The 14,970-nt window shown below is 47.1% G+C and overlaps 2 protein-coding genes and 2 non-coding genes across 8 annotated transcripts in view; all 4 read left to right on the top strand.

Annotated features, from left to right (window-relative positions):
* The window catches only part of DENND2B (DENN domain containing 2B), a 182,077-nt gene extending 178,695 nt beyond the window's left edge, over positions 1 to 3,382 (top strand). For all 5 annotated transcript variants that reach the window (XM_030039877.2, XM_030039874.2, XM_030039880.2 and 2 more), the window contains 3 exons: positions 760 to 999; positions 2,091 to 2,177; positions 2,599 to 3,382. In XM_030039877.2, coding sequence (XP_029895737.1) covers positions 760 to 999; positions 2,091 to 2,177; positions 2,599 to 2,633 — 362 coding nt within the window. In that variant the 3' untranslated portion in view covers positions 2,634 to 3,382. The remainder of the gene's footprint in view (positions 1 to 759; positions 1,000 to 2,090; positions 2,178 to 2,598) is intronic.
* A 2,799-nt stretch (positions 3,383 to 6,181) lies between these two features.
* Positions 6,182 to 9,760, top strand: RPL27A (ribosomal protein L27a). Its single transcript, XM_030039883.2, has 5 exons — positions 6,182 to 6,311; positions 6,664 to 6,727; positions 7,363 to 7,438; positions 8,274 to 8,448; positions 9,577 to 9,760. The coding sequence occupies exons 1-5, from the start codon at positions 6,309 to 6,311 to the stop codon at positions 9,703 to 9,705; spliced, it is 447 nt and encodes a 148-aa protein (XP_029895743.1). The 5' UTR covers positions 6,182 to 6,308; the 3' UTR covers positions 9,706 to 9,760.
* On the top strand, positions 7,812 to 7,943 carry LOC115352240. The gene has a single exon (XR_003927041.1). It is a non-coding gene; the product is annotated as a small nucleolar RNA SNORA3/SNORA45 family (small nucleolar RNA).
* Positions 8,791 to 8,922, top strand: LOC115352241. The gene has a single exon (XR_003927042.1). It is a non-coding gene; the product is annotated as a small nucleolar RNA SNORA3/SNORA45 family (small nucleolar RNA).
* Positions 9,761 to 14,970: the final 5,210 nt, after the last annotated feature.

The following is a 14,970-nucleotide window of genomic DNA, read 5'->3' as shown; positions in this document are numbered from 1 at the left end:
TCAAACAGAGGCTTGCGGTTAACTTGGCCCTAATTCAATCCAGATAACTATACATGCTTAGGGGTGTGTCTGAGTTCGGAGTTGCTCTTGGCGCTTGGTGTATTCAGGGGAGAGAAGCAGGTACCTCCACAAAATAGTTTCAGTGCAAGAGGGGCTGAGTTGCCTCTGAAGGTTCATATTTCTCTCCAGCAATTATAAAAACAGCCCAGGGTGAATTTAAATGCCTGTGGTTAAAAGGTATGAAACAGGCCCCTTTTCAGTTTTTGAAATTTATTTCTACTCATCTGTGTTACATTTGTAAAACTATTTTAACATCTCAGAAATGATGAAAACCCAAATTCTACAACATACCCTTTTTGATCAGTTCTTGGTAAAGTCTTATTATCCCCAGAGCAAACATTTTAATTCTGAGTCATTCAGAAGCTTCTCAAGAAAACTTACTCGAGTTAAAATATGAGGTATAATTTTGATGATGCACCCACAAAATTTTTAAATTTCTGAGCTGTTTCCTGAGGATTTGTATTTCTCATTGACTCCTGGTTATGAAACACCAATTATGTAGACTGGCTCTCTTGATTATAAAGCTCTTACCCTATCTGATGTATACCCAGGTCTGCAAGGAGCCGGTATAACTCCTTTCAGTTATTAGCATGGCAGCAGTAAACTGCTAGATGATGGTACCCGGCCCTGTGTGAATGACAATGCTGACAGCTCCAGTAGCAGCTGATTTTGGTGTCTTATTGCTGCCTTATTTTGCAGAATGTAACACCCTGAATGGATTAGTGTCTGAGGTTTTTATCCGATTCTTTGTGGAGACAGTTGGCCATTATTCCCTGTTCCTAACCCAGAATGAAAAAGGAGAGCGTGTCTTCCAAAGGGAGGCTTTCCGTAAATCTGTGGCCTCCAAGAGTATCCGCCGCTTCTTGGAAGTTTTCATGGAATCCCAAATGTTTGCTGGCTTCATCCAGGACAGAGAGCTGAGAAAATGCAGGGCAAAAGGTAAGGGTGGTTTTCTCTCCTGGAGCGCGGGTCACCTGTGTTCTGCGCGGGTCCCGTGGTTAGCATCTCTATCTACTGTCAGGGCTGAGCAAGTTCTGCACGGCCGACGCAGCTCCCGAAACGCACCGCCCGCCTCTTGTGGGCCTAGATCGTAGCTATGGCGGTGACAATACAAAGGCTTCAAGCAGAAGAACGTTCCCATCCGAGCGCCTTAAATCACTCAAGGGTGAACTGGGAACGATCCTGCGGAGGGCGCAGCCCAGCCCTGACGGGAAACCACCCCGGAGGCTGTCTGCCAGCGCTGGCGGGCGAAAAACGTGACAGCGTTCGCGAGATAAAGCCCAGCCACGCAGAAGGTCGATTTCTCGCCGGTTGCTGGAGGCAGCCCGCAGAGCCCGCCGGCGCGCTCCCGCCGCGGGGCGGGGCGGGGCGGGGCGGGGCGGGCGCGCCTTGCACTGCAGCGCCCCCTGCGGGAGCTGCGCGGGCGCCGCCGGGCGTCGGGCCCGGCCCCCCGGTGCCCGGGCGGCGCCCGGTGGAGCGGGACGGGACGGGACGGGACGGGACGGAGCTTTGCAGCCGTGACCGCGCCTGGCGCGGGGCGGGGAGCGGGAGGAGGCGGGGCGGGAGCGGGAGCTAAGGCCAGGGTGGGGAGCGGCATGGGAGGACGGAGGCGGGGGGAAAGCTTCCCGGACAGGAAGGCGTGAGATGAGAGAGCGAGCAACTTGGTGCCGGCGGTGCCGCTCCACCGCGGCGCGCACGGCGGCCCGGAGCCGGCACGTCCCGGAGCGGAGAGCGCGGCTGGCGTGAGGGCGGGCGGCCGGGCCGGGCCGGGCGAGGCCCCGCCCGCAGGGGTGCCGCGGGGCCGGCGACGAGCGCGGGCCGCCCCCCCCCCCCCCCCCCCTACCCCGCTCGCCGTGCCTGTCCCGATGCCGCGTGAGACGGGCTAGCCCCTTACCGGCCGTAACTTTTTCCAGCGCCTGAGAGGGAAAGGACTGTAAAAGTAAAAAGTTGGGGGTGCGCAACGGGCCCGGGGGAAGCGGATCCAGCCTGACACAGCTCACCCCGGCTCCCTTTTCTCCCCTCTTCCACAGGTCTCTTCGAGCAGAGGGTTGAACAGTATTTGGAAGAGCTTCCAGACACGGAACAAAGCGGAGTAAACAAGTTTCTGCGAGGCCTTGGTGAGGAAAATCTTTAAAAGTACTTCTGAAATGAATTTCCATGTCTCTGTCTCTCTTTTTTTTTTTTTATTAATTTTAAAAAGCCTTGCCTGAGGGGAAATCTGATAGTCAGGCAGTTTCAATGTGATAGGAAATATGAAAACAATGAAAGCATACTTAAAGCTGACAAAACCAGATTTAATTATGACTCTTGTTAACACTTTAATTTTCACTTGGGGGTGGGGGAACCAAACTGTAATGGAGGAGGAGAAAAGGAAGGCACCTGACCAGTCAGGATTCTCTTAGTTGGCTGTCCCTGCTGGTATGAAGTAGAAGAGTTAGTCTACAGCAATTACATTGCAAATTAGACCCATTTGCAAAGTAACTTTTGATTGCCCTTGGCTTTTCAGTATATACTAGACTGATGGCGTGCTTTCTTTAGGAAACAAAATGAAGTTCCTTCACAAGAAGAACTAACTCCTTTCTGCTGAAATACCGACCCAAAGACTATTTATGACACTGCACGTGAGACATCTGCAGCTTTTCAGAGTTTGATGCGGGAGGACAGCGGAGCAAGCTGACCGCAGCTTTAAGTGATGACCGAAGCTGTTGGGCAGTGTGCCAGATGATGGCTCCTTTATGTATTTGGGTAGAATTTGTACATAATGTGCTGTAAGCTTTTGTAACTGATTTTGTAATGAGCAAGGAAAACTGTGGTAAATATTTGTATATTCCTGAGAATAACAGGTGCTTTTTTTTCTTTAGTATGAATTGAGTTATGCTTGGTGCAAAAATGAATAGCTGATTATGTGCAGCTGACTGTCTCAGCAGAACCACTGACTTCACGGGATGTTTGTGAGAGCTACACTGATGCCTGAATATTGCGGGGATGAATGAACTCGGGTACGTGGGAGAGGTTGTACACACGGGGGCTGCTTTCATGTGGCGGAGTTGGGTTGTGGGGTGTTTTTTTTTTTTTTCCTTCTAATTAATTTTAAAAGAAAGAAATAACAAAGTAACTTGATAATAAGGTACTTGGTTCACAATACAAAAAACTTCCACTTGGTTTGAACTCTGGTCAGTAAACTACTTGTAATCCATTCTGCACTAAGACTGCTAAACCTGAGGAGATCTCAGTTCTTTGACATGCAAGCTGCAATGAGTAGGTACAGTACATCCTTTCCTGATGTATGTATGTATGGTTTCTAATAAACTCTGTAAATACACCTGTTTGTTTATATTCATTGCAAACCTCTGCAGTTTCTGATGTTGAGTAGGTACAAAACCAGTAACTTTCCTGTGATTTTTTTAATGAGTTTGTAATTAAAATATAAAATGGTTATTACGAACATGTCTTTTAGTAGGTTTGCTATTTCATGACATGTAGTTTGGTTTTTCTTCAATGTTTTTCACTAGGGCTGAGACAAGGCATTCTATATCCCTTTTCTGTTAATTTTATCTTAACAGAAGCATCTCCTAAAACTTTTTTTTTTTCTTCGCATGGATTAGCAGCAAATTACATTTTGTCATTGTATCATAGATACTGCTCCTGAACTGTGGTATTTTCAGGTTGGTTTTGTGCTACCTTGGTTAGATGATCAGAGTAGAATACAAGCAGCTTGTAGCAGACAGCCTTTGCCTAAATTTCTGATGAACTGATCACCTACATTTCATGAAAGTCTGCTTTTCTTTTGCATTAATTGCCATCTGTTTAGGTGGTGTTTCCACTTCAGTGGAGGCTCTTCAGCAGGACAGGAATGGTTAGCTTGCCATGGCCTTCTGCACAGCTGTGAATGTTGCCCACAGGTATCACGTTCATCTTTGTCATCAACATAACTCCTGTTGAAATTCTGTAAGGTTTCCCTTAGCCTGAAGAAGAGAATATAAAATACTTGGATATATTTGCAAGTCTGACAGCTAATGAAAATTATCTAAAGCTTCTTACCTTTAAAAAAAACCCAGACAAACTGTATTTTTCTTCATTGGCAGTGTGATTTCTTTAGTTAGATTGGCTTTGAGGCTTGCGCAGTTCCTAACCTGACAGTGGTTCTGGTTTGCTATCAGCCTCATAGAGCAAAATCGAGGGTCATTCACTATAAAAAGGTGAAGTCGTTTCCTTTTTTTCTTACCACCCTCACACTGGTGTATATATAAAGGCTTGTTAAGTGTACGTGAAATGTCTGTAAAATATCAAGTGCTTTTGATTCAATGGAAATGTAATCACAAATGTTAATTTCCGTTAGTTTTACTTTATAATATACTGTAAGTTCCAGAATGACTTCTAGACGTAGTTCTTCGGAGTGGAAGGAGTAACTTCACTTGTACAGGTGGATTCTGGCCATTTTATAAACAACAGCTGCTAGTAAATATATATTCCTCTTAAGAAAACGATGGATAAAACATCATCCTTGGCTGAAGGAAGTGCTGCAGAGAAGAGTTGCTGCAAAGGCAAGAAAAAGCCATGGAATGCCGCGGTGTAAAACCCATCTCCCACACCAAAGCCATTTTTCTCCATCTGCACTTTAAACGTGTATGTAGAAAGCTTTCAAACATTGCATTACCCATCAACATGTCGTTCTAGTTTTTGTAACTTGAGTCAGAGGAGAGTACCGGACAAGGTGAGATCATGTTTCAAAAAAATTTGTAGGTGCCACGTTCATCCTCAAACTATGGCTATATAAAACAATCCTAGTGTCGTGGTTTAACCCCAGCCAGCAACTAAGCACCACGCAGCTGCTCACTCACTTCCCCCTGCCCCCGCCACTGGGATGGGGGAGAAAATCGGGAAAAGAAGTAAAACTCGTGGGTTGAGATAAGAACGGTTTAATAGAACAGAAAAGAAGAAACTAATAATGATAATGATAACACTAATAAAATGACAACAGCAATAATAAAAGGATTGGAATGTACAAATGATGCGCAGTGCAATTGCTCACCACCCGCCGATCGACACCCAGCTAGTGCCTGAGCGGTGATTCCCCCCGCCCCTGCTCCCCCCAGTTCCTATACTGGGCGTGACGTCCCATGGTATGGAATACCCCGTTGGCCAGTTTGGGTCAGCTGCCCTGGCTGTGTCCTGTGCCAACTTCTTGTGCCCCTCCAGCTTTCTCGCTGGCTGGGCATGAGAAGCTGAAAAATCCTTGACTTTAGACTAAACACTACTGAGCAACAACTGCAAACATCAGTGTCATCAACATTCTTCTCATACCGAACTCAAAACACAGCACCGTACCAGCTACTAGGAAGACAATTAACTCTATTCCAGCTGAAACCAGGACACCTAGTGTTGTCTGGAGGTCTGTGTTTGAGAGCATCAGGTGCATGAAAAACAGGGGGTGTATTATTTTCCCTTCTCTATTAGTTGTTAAAACTAACAGTGCTCCTGAGCATGGGCCATTACTAGTGCACCGTTTAACTGAGAAGGAAGTCCTGAAGAAAAACAAATCCAGTACCGAGCCCCAATGCTTCAAACTGCTAAAGGCCTGTTGAAGGTCTTAGGGTATAAAATACATCAAAAACAAGCTTGAGAAACAGTAACACTCTCCAGGAATTGTTACACTTGTGTGGCAGATAGTTGCGTTTAAGTAGACAGTATTTATTTTCCCACTGCCGTCGATGTTTAATAAAGCGACCCAGCTCGCCGCTTTTCCTAAATTCTGCTCAAAACCCTACTTTTGCTACCGGCGGCAGAGGGAAGAGAAAGCGAGCTGTGTCCGTCACTCAGGCGGAGCAGTCCTTAACGCTGCCTGCCTGCTCAGTTCAACCCGCCGGCACGGGCGGCCGCTGCCCGGGACCGCCGTCTTCCCTCCGGAAGGCGCGGGTGACCGCCGAGCCGTGCCGGCGCACGGCGGGAGCGGGGACAGGGCAAGGCACGGCGTTTCGGAAGCCGCCCGAAAGGCCGCCGAAGAGGAACCCGGCTGGTCCCCACCGGCCGCCGGGGCCAGCCCGCTCCTCGTTAAGATGGCGCTGCCCCTCCCCACCCCCTCCCTTCCCCGCCGCTGCCTCCGCCCCGGCGGATCTCGCGAGACTCAGCCCCCGCTCCGGGCGCCTCAGCGAAGCCTCGCGAGAGCTGGGCCCCGCCCGGCCCCGCCGCGCCTTTCCCCGCTCTCGCGAGCGCCGCGCTCTTTCTCTTCCCTCGCGCACGCCGACAAGATGGTGGGTGCCGCCGCCGGGGCTGCGCCGGGCGGGGGGGGGGGGGACCCGCGGCCGCCGCCGCCGCCGCCGCCCCTCGCTCCCGCGGCGGGACGTGGCCGGGGAGTAGCGGGGGGTGGTGGGCAGGCGCTTCTCCGAGCCCGGGGCCTGCTCCGGGCGCGGCGGGGGAGAGCGGTGCGGCGAGGCGAGGCCGACTGGGCCTTCCCTCGGCGGGCCCGGGCCGCCACGGCGCCTGGCTGGGCGGCCGCCGCGGGGACTGCGGCCTCGGAGCAGCGCCGGCCGCGGGGGAGGGCGGGCGGTCGCCCTGCCTCTTGCTGCCCGTTTTGCTGACGGCCGCTCTCCCGCTTTCCCGCAGCCCTCCAGACTAAGGAAGACCCGGAAGCTGAGAGGACACGTTAGCCACGGCCACGGCCGCGTTGGTGAGTGGAGAGGCGGCCGCTGGTGGGCTCAGGCGCCTCAGCGAGCGCGTGCCCGTCGGTGGCTCCCCGGTGCTGCGGGGATGCTGCTGTTCTTCACGGGCCGCACGAAAACGCGACGGTGGGCGCAGGGTCCCGCGCCCGCTGTGGGTAGTGGTGGGCGGTACTGGAGGCTGCTGCGCACCCACAGGCGTGTGGGTGATGCTCGCGCTGTGGGGGCAGATGCCACGGTGATGGGCTGATCAGAGGTCTTGCGCGTTCTTTTCGATTTCACTGGATTTGTAACTTAACCTCAGTAGTGCTCATGCAATAGGTACTGGCTGTGTGTGTGAGATCTTAAGCTTACGGGGCAGCGCTGTGTCCCTTCTAACTCTTTGGCCGTTCCTACCTTTTCTTGTCACCCCACTTCCGCTAGCACAGGTGTCTTGTACTCTGTAAGGTAACCAGAGGTGTGCTATGGTTGGTTTTTTTTCTCCTGTAGGGTTAGTTTTTAGTTGCCTCATCTCACTGAATTGAGGTGAATGCAGAAGAGGGGATAGAGTCAGAATAATTAGCTTGAATTGACACTGAACATACCTCTAAGCTCAGGTATTATGTATAATATTCTTAGCGTAACAAACTTAAATTTTTCTTTTTAGGCAAACACAGGAAACATCCTGGAGGGCGTGGTAATGCTGGTGGTATGCACCATCACAGGATTAACTTTGATAAATAGTAAGCTAACATTTTAAATATATACTGGCAAAATGTATGTTCCTGAAGTAGAAACAACTAACTTGTGTATGTGAATAAAAATTCCTTGCAATCCTTTGTGGTTTTGCCTCTAACATGAAGTGTGGGATTATAGCTCCAGTCAACTCGTGTCCCCATTTACCCCCAAACCAAAGGCCTTTTCACTTAAACCAGGTGTCTTTAAGAGTTCAGTGCAGCATTGAGTGGACTTGACCAAACTTGCCTGTTACAACATGGTCCCTGCTTAATGATGCACACACAAAATGTGATGTAAATTCAAAATGTTATGCTAAATCCAAACTGCATCCTATTTAGGTGCGTACTATAAAGGTAAGGGATGTTGTCTTTACTTATTGCCGAGACTAGAGTCACATCTGGACACTGCCTGTTGTCCTGGTGTGCTAGAGTACTCGGACAGTAACCACTAATCTATATTCACTGGCTGTGACCATTCTTGACTCAGTCAGTCACCAGGTTAGTGACAGGAGCACTGAAACGCCTCAGGCAGTGCAGCCCTCCCTGGATTCACGGAGTTGGGGTTGTCCTGGAAATACAGGGCTGGACCAGACTCACCAAGGGGTGTTGAGTTGTGAGTTCAAGGGAGAACAAACACTTCAAGAGAAAATAATTTTCCCTTGGTTTGGATACTAATGATTATTACACTTAAATACTACACGTGTTAATATGAATAAAAGTATAATTTGACATTTCAATTACTTTGATCAAGAAAGATGCTTGTTGCGGTGTTAATTTGTAGTCCTACTTTTTCAGGATGAATTAAAAACGTGATCTAATGAGGAATGTGTTTCTTTCACAGTCACCCTGGTTACTTTGGAAAAGTAGGCATGAGACACTATCACTTGAAGAGAAACCAAAAGTTCTGTCCTACTGTCAATTTGGATAAACTATGGACACTTGTCAGTGAACAGACAAGGCTCAATTATGCAAAAAACGAGGCTGGACTGGCCCCGGTCATTGATGTTGTGCGCTCGGTAAGTTTGTGCTCATATTCAAACCTGCAATTCCTGGTCACTTTATGTGTAACTTGGCTTTGTGTATCCAAGTAGGAGAATGGCGAACTGCAAATAAGCTACAATGCTTGAATATTTGCGAACTTCTTGGCACAAATATCTTGGCTTATAAGTAGTTACACAGGTACTTACGCTGTTATGTTTTTTCCTGTAAGAATTTTTTCTCATGCTTGTGCGTGATTGTGGACAGGGATTCCCCTTATTTTGGAAGATGGTGAAAGATTACCTGTTTAAAATGTTACTGAAAGCATGTATAAAAACATGGCAGAACTAGTCTCATTTATATAAAGTCAATTCTCTAATATCGAGACTAGAGTCACATCTTAACATGCGTGATTGTCTTGGTGTGCTGTAGTTCTCGGACATAAATGTCTGATCCCTATTCACTGGCTATGATGTCTCGTATCTCAGCCAGCCACCGAATCAGTGACACTAACTAGTCTGCCAAGTGGGTGTGTTCTGTGTCCCAAATTAAGATACCAGTGTTGGCTTGTTAGGCCACTTCTTCTAACAAGCAATGACTTCCAACGGCTGTAGTATTAATGGACCTTGTGCCGTGATTGTCCTTTTAATGTAAAGGACAGGAATGAAATGGGAGGATTCCAGTGGTAGAGAACAGCTGTTGCTGCAAAAGCTTCAGTTGTACACTTAAGACGTGCAGAAGAGTCCTCTGCTCTGTTCAGAAGTACCAGGATGTCCTACAGGTAAAGAGCACTGACCAGAAGTCATTGGGTAGTAGATAGTCTTGGAAGTGCAGCCAACTGCTCTCTCCTTTGGAAAAGCGGGGAAAGATTGGTGACCTCTTTACCAGATGTCACCGTATTTTCTGTATGGAGTATGGGGAAAAAACAGCTTCTAAATTACAGGAAAACTTCAGTTTACAGTTTCCACTTTTTCTCTGAACAAATGCAACTCTACTAGGTCATGCAGGGTATTTTTCTTTCACTCGTACCAATTTTATATTGGAGACAGACACTGAATGAGGTCATGGTGAGCATGGTTTTAACTGGTGCATGCTAAAAGACAGGTCTGAATGTAGGAGTCTGCAAGCTGATCACAAACATTTAATGGGTTTTTTAATCTTTCTAGGGCTACTACAAAGTCCTGGGCAAGGGCAAGCTGCCCAAGCAGCCTGTAATTGTGAAAGCAAAGTTCTTCAGTAGAAGAGCAGAGGAGAAGATCAAAGAAGTTGGTGGTGCCTGTGTGCTTGTGGCATAAAAGCCTTTGGTTTATTCAAATTTTTTGAATAAAGGCAATGTGTAAAATGTGCTAATTTACAGAATTTTCTCTTTTTTTTTTTTTTCCTGACTTGTCCAGACACTGTTCACACTTAAGTCTTGTCTGCTTAGTTATTTCTGGCAGTTTTTGATTAGTGGTTTGACTGTTTCTCACTATCTTTTGAGATTGCCTAGCTACAATGTCCAGCATTTGGCATGTACAAATAGCTCGTCTTTTTGTCTTTATGGGGTAGCAAAATAGATAGGTTCTTCCTGTATTTGTGCTGCACTTTCAATGGGTGATCCTCTTTACAGCTGTCTGTGAAAAGGTGACTTCATGTTCTATTGATGGGGATTTTTGTACCCTAAAATGCCATCTAGGTGAAATCTGTGGGGATTGGCCTTTGGGAATGAGACAGCAAGAGTGTGGACAAAGAAATGCAATGGAACAATGCAAAGTGGGTAGTAGTATACCAAAAATTTCTATGTGAAAGAGACTTAGTGTGGGGAATTGCTATCAATAAGCTTTGTTATCAATAGGCTTTTTTTTGGGGGATAGCGAAACAATTTTTGTCCCATTTCCACTAAGGTGAGGTATGGGAGGGAAGGAACAGGAAATCACTGGGAATAATGTGGGACAGTAGGAAAGAGCTGAAATAGGTGGGAAGAAACAATTCAAGGTCTCTACCTCGTTATTGCCAGACTTGCGTCATGAGAAGCACATCAAGTAGGTTTCTGCAGACACTGAAGTCTGCCTAGTAGGCAGCTTTCTTGCAAGTAATGCCAGCTTCTGAGCAGAATCATGCTGCGTGGTGTGCCTAGTTGCAGCTAACAGCAACTTGTCTCCAACAGAAAAAGTGATCGTTTTTTTTTCTATCAGCATTATGCATAGACATAAGATGTATTTTGAATTTAGTTCAACAGTGTGGTTAAATTCTTCTTTGCTTTTTTGTGATGCTGTTAATGAAAGGTCTTTCTAAATTATGACTCTTGCGTTTGTCCCTCCAGTGCTTTGAAGGCTGCTAAATGGATGACAGCTGCCTAGCTTCTGATCACAGTCAACATTAAAAGTGCAGACCATTTTAATCCATGTGCTTTTTAGAAACTATTGGTGTAATACTCGGAGTACTGAGGTGTTTGCATCCTGTATTCATCAGAACATGAAGCTCATAGTCATCTATAGTTAAGTTGCCTCTTCATTGATAGTATAATGATACGTTTTTCCAATCTCTTAGCTAGACCACAGCTTGTGAACACATTGGATTTATCCTAGAATCACAGAATGGTTTGGGTTGGAAGGGACCATAAAGACCATCTAGTTCCAACCCCCCTGCCATGGGCAGGGACACCTTCCACTAGACCAGGTTGCTCAAAGCCCCATCCAACCTGGCCTTGAACACTTCCAGGGATGGGGCATCCACAACTTCTTTGGACAACCTGTTCCAGTGCCTCACCACTGTCACAGTGAAGGCCTTCCTTACATCTACTCTAAATCTACTCTCTTTCAGTTTAAAGCCATTACCCCTTGTCCTATCACTGCATTTATTTGAGATTAGGCGGACGACTTCCACCACCCACCACAGGACAAAATTGCTGCTGCACGTACCAATTCTGAATTTCACTAATTTGTAGCAATTGTAGCAGCAGCATGGTGTCCTTTTGGTAATTGTGGCAGACTAGCTGGACAGATTGTGTTAGGCTAAAAACTTTAAAAGCTTCTTGTCAGTGTTAGTGGTCTGACAGATGGCAATTCCAAGTTGGTGTGTTTTTAAGGGTTAGTAGCAGCAGTAATGTACTGTACTGAAACTGTTGCTTAATGACTGAACTAATACAGTAACTCTTAATTAACTTTTGCAATTGATACCCTCCTCAAGTAGGATTCACAATTCCTGAAGTTACCGTGTATGGGACAGAAATAGTGCCAGCTAGCTTCAGCCTTCCTTACAGCTAATACAAAACCATGGCACAGCTCTAGAACTGCACGATACAAATTTCTGATGTATTTCGCTTAAAATGACTACATAAAATATTGCTTGCTTAGTTGAAACATCAAAATAGGACTTCAGTTGCCAATGCAAGGCTTGACCCTGCGTGCCAAAGCAGTTACCTTTATCTGATGGTAAAAATCAATTAATTACTTAAAGCTAGTGAGCTAGTTCTTGTTTTAAGTGCCAGACCAAAAGCATATAGACGCTGTCACCTATTTTTTTTTTTTTATGCTCACTGGTACAAGTCTTGAATTATTGCTCATAGTTGCAAATTACCTTCTAGTATGTGATATGATCCTAGTTAATTAACTCCTAACCTAGTGTTTGGTAATAATTAAATTTAGAGGGCTTTTAGGGTAAAGCTGAATGCATCGCTTTGATAAAATCGCTCATCTTTGCCTGTGATACTGCTAATTGTGAAGAACTGTAACTTAAACGAACAGTTTGTAAAATACTGAGGTAAGACAATGTGAACTTCATCTCACTGACTACTGGGACCAGTGTTTCCTAATATGTGATGCTATTTATCCACTGCCAAAGCTAAATCGTTTCAATCCTCAAAGGTAAGTTGTGCAGTACTGCAAAATAAAGAACGTTGTTACTCCCTTATGTCAGTAACCTGATCGGTGACCAGATCACGAAGGCAGTGAAAGGCTTTATTTATGCTGAAGTTCCCTGTGCACACAAGAGGCAAGTGATGCTAGCTCACTAACATACATAGTAGACACCACTCTCAATTCTTTGGTATTTAATGTCTTAATATATTATGTCTTAATTCTTCCATATTTTGTAGTCTTACTTCCAAGTACAAGAAGTTCCTTGTGAGAAGCGTGCAGGCTCCACCGACTGACCTGCTCCCCTGAAGGCCAGCCTGGGTATTTTGTGTGGGGTTTGGGTTTTTTTTGCAGAGCTGAGCCTCCTCCCTGAAGTACCTACCCTGAGGCCGGGACAGGACTTCTTCCTCGGCGCCTTGTGCCGACTCCTGAAATGACCGTCTGGAGGAGTTAGTCAAACTTCGGTTTTGAGGTTGAGCAGTTTACTACCGCGTTACGGCTCCGCGCCGCCATTTTTCCGGCTGACAGCCGGGGCCGGGGCCGCCCCTGCGGCGCGATCCAGCTGCCGGGCACCGCTGGCGCAGCCCTGTCGGGCCTCCGTCGGGCTCCCCAGCAAGCAGGGGCGCCGTGCCGGGGACGGAGGCGCCGGGAGCGGCCGGCCCTGCCGAGCGCGGCGGGGAGCGGCGCCGGGCCGGGCCGGGCCGGGCCGCCCCTCGCCGTGGCAACAGCGTCCGGCACCTGGCGGAGGCCGCTTCCGCTGACGTGGCGCGGCCCCGCTCGGAGCCCGCCCGGTGGGTCCCGCCCCGGCTGCCGCTCGTGGCCGCGCGCGGCGGCCGTTGGGCGCGCGGGGGCGCGCGCCGTCCCCTCGGGCCCGCCAGCGCCCCGCAGTCGTGCCGCCTCGGGGCTCTTCGCGCCGGGGGCGTTTCGCGGGTCTCGGGCAGGCTCTGCTGCCCGCCGGCCCTCCCGCCGTTTCCTGGGGTGACGTACCGGCGGGGAGCGTTTCCGAGGTGTGAGGGGGCTGAGGGGTCCCGCACAAACTGCGCTTACCGGCTTAACAAGAAGCTCCTGTGAGGGCTGATAGGAAACTCCGAGGACGGCTGGCTGTCCACGATGTCCAAATAAAGGATTTTCCTATATAAAAACAGGAGAAATGAGGAAACTAAATGAAGGCCAGCTAACCTCTTATATGTAAAACGTCTTCCTTTTTATTTGCTTGGGGTTTTTGGTTTTTTGGGTTTTTTTTGTTTTGTTTTGTTTTGTTTTTAACTGATAAACATTATGCTTTGGTAGGCGGGGATATTTTTATTTTTATTTGATGTTTTACAAATTCCTGGCAACTTGCATTACTGCTAATGAAGCAGTTATGGGCAAAACTGGTAAAGTTGATGTTATAGCATTTTAAAATGCTGTAACAAGCCTCGTGTAGCAACATCCACATTTAATGGAGGGAAGAAGGTACAATAAAAATCATCTGATTAAATCTGAGAAAAAGGAGCACAGGAAATTGAAAGACTTGCATAGAGAGTTTATCCCTAAAATACAGAAATGATAAAGTTATGAGAGTGTATCATTACAAACTTCTCTTGTATGAAATGTATTAATGCTTTACTGGAAGTTCCAGTCCTGTGATATGTGGATGCTTCTCTTCAGTTTGTGTTGGGGTGGCCATTGCCTTCCCGAGGCCACCACTGATCTCTTGGTCCTGAGGCAGCCCCCCGGCACAATGCTTTTCCTTTGCCCTCATCTGGGCTGACACACCAAAAACCCAGCACTTCTCTTCCCCTTCCAGGTGTGACTCGGCCTGCCAGCTGCCTCCCCAGCTCTCCCCATCTTCATTTCTGTCCTGCGTACTGCCTCATTACCCTTACCGCACATCTCCAAATGCAATTAAGTTTATTTATTTTCTTTGTAATCACTACTGCTGCATTTGGTGTTTCCCACCAGCGTAGCCAAGTCACTGGTAATGTAGCTGCCTGACTGCTGATTTGCATACCTACCTCAGCAGGAAATTCTAAACACTTTTTGTCACTCTCATCCTTCCCCCTCCTACCAAAAAACTTGTACGTAGTTTCATATGTTATGCAAAAAGCATAAATTAAAATGTATGGTAACCTGCTTCTCATTCAGGCACAGATTTGGCCTTTATGGTGATACAGCATTTCCCAGTATTAGGCTTTGTTTGCACTGATTCTCTGTGCAAGGATGCTTTGGTCCTGGGCTGTGGTTTCTCTGTCTAAACAATGTGGTAGTCTAAGACCTCAACTTCCTACTGCAGAAATTACATGTTTTTGCAGGTGCTGGTTTGTCTTCTTAACAACAGTAGTTGCAAGAAACAATAGAGATGGGTTGAGCTGAGAAGCTGTGCTACTCTAATGACATTTGCCTCTGAAATTGTTAATGAAGATGCACTGTAAAAAGTGAGCTCATATAATAAGCACCGATACAATGTCTATTAGTTAAGCCACAGGTGCCATTACCACAGCTCTTTTCTAAAGGGACCTCTAGTTTTGAAATCACAATCGTAAGTTTTAGTGGTGGGTTTGAATTTGTCTAAGTGAATTCAGTAAAGTTGGTGGATAGCTACCTATTTTCATTTGTTCCTAGAATGGGTCTTGGGTATGAAATATGATGCAGACTTTAACATATGGTCCATTTTTTCTAAAATATTTTAAATAGCAATGACTTCAGGATGCAACACTTAAAAAATTCCTGGTTGTGAATTTC

Source organism: Aquila chrysaetos, chromosome 16 (assembly GCF_900496995.4).
Source record: "Aquila chrysaetos chrysaetos chromosome 16, bAquChr1.4, whole genome shotgun sequence".
NCBI lineage: Eukaryota > Metazoa > Chordata > Aves > Accipitriformes > Accipitridae > Aquila > Aquila chrysaetos.
Note: the sequence above shows the minus strand (reverse complement) of the source record. Positions and strands in the feature narration are given on the sequence as shown.

What these genes read in the sequence shown, in the direction of transcription:
- RPL27A (XM_030039883.2), top strand. An exon ending in AGGATTAACTTTGATAAATA is followed by an intron (nt 7,439 to 8,273) that starts GTAAGCTAACAT and finishes TTTCTTTCACAG; the next exon opens with TCACCCTGGTTACTTTGGAA. An exon ending in TCATTGATGTTGTGCGCTCG is followed by an intron (nt 8,449 to 9,576) that starts GTAAGTTTGTGC and finishes TAATCTTTCTAG; the next exon opens with GGCTACTACAAAGTCCTGGG.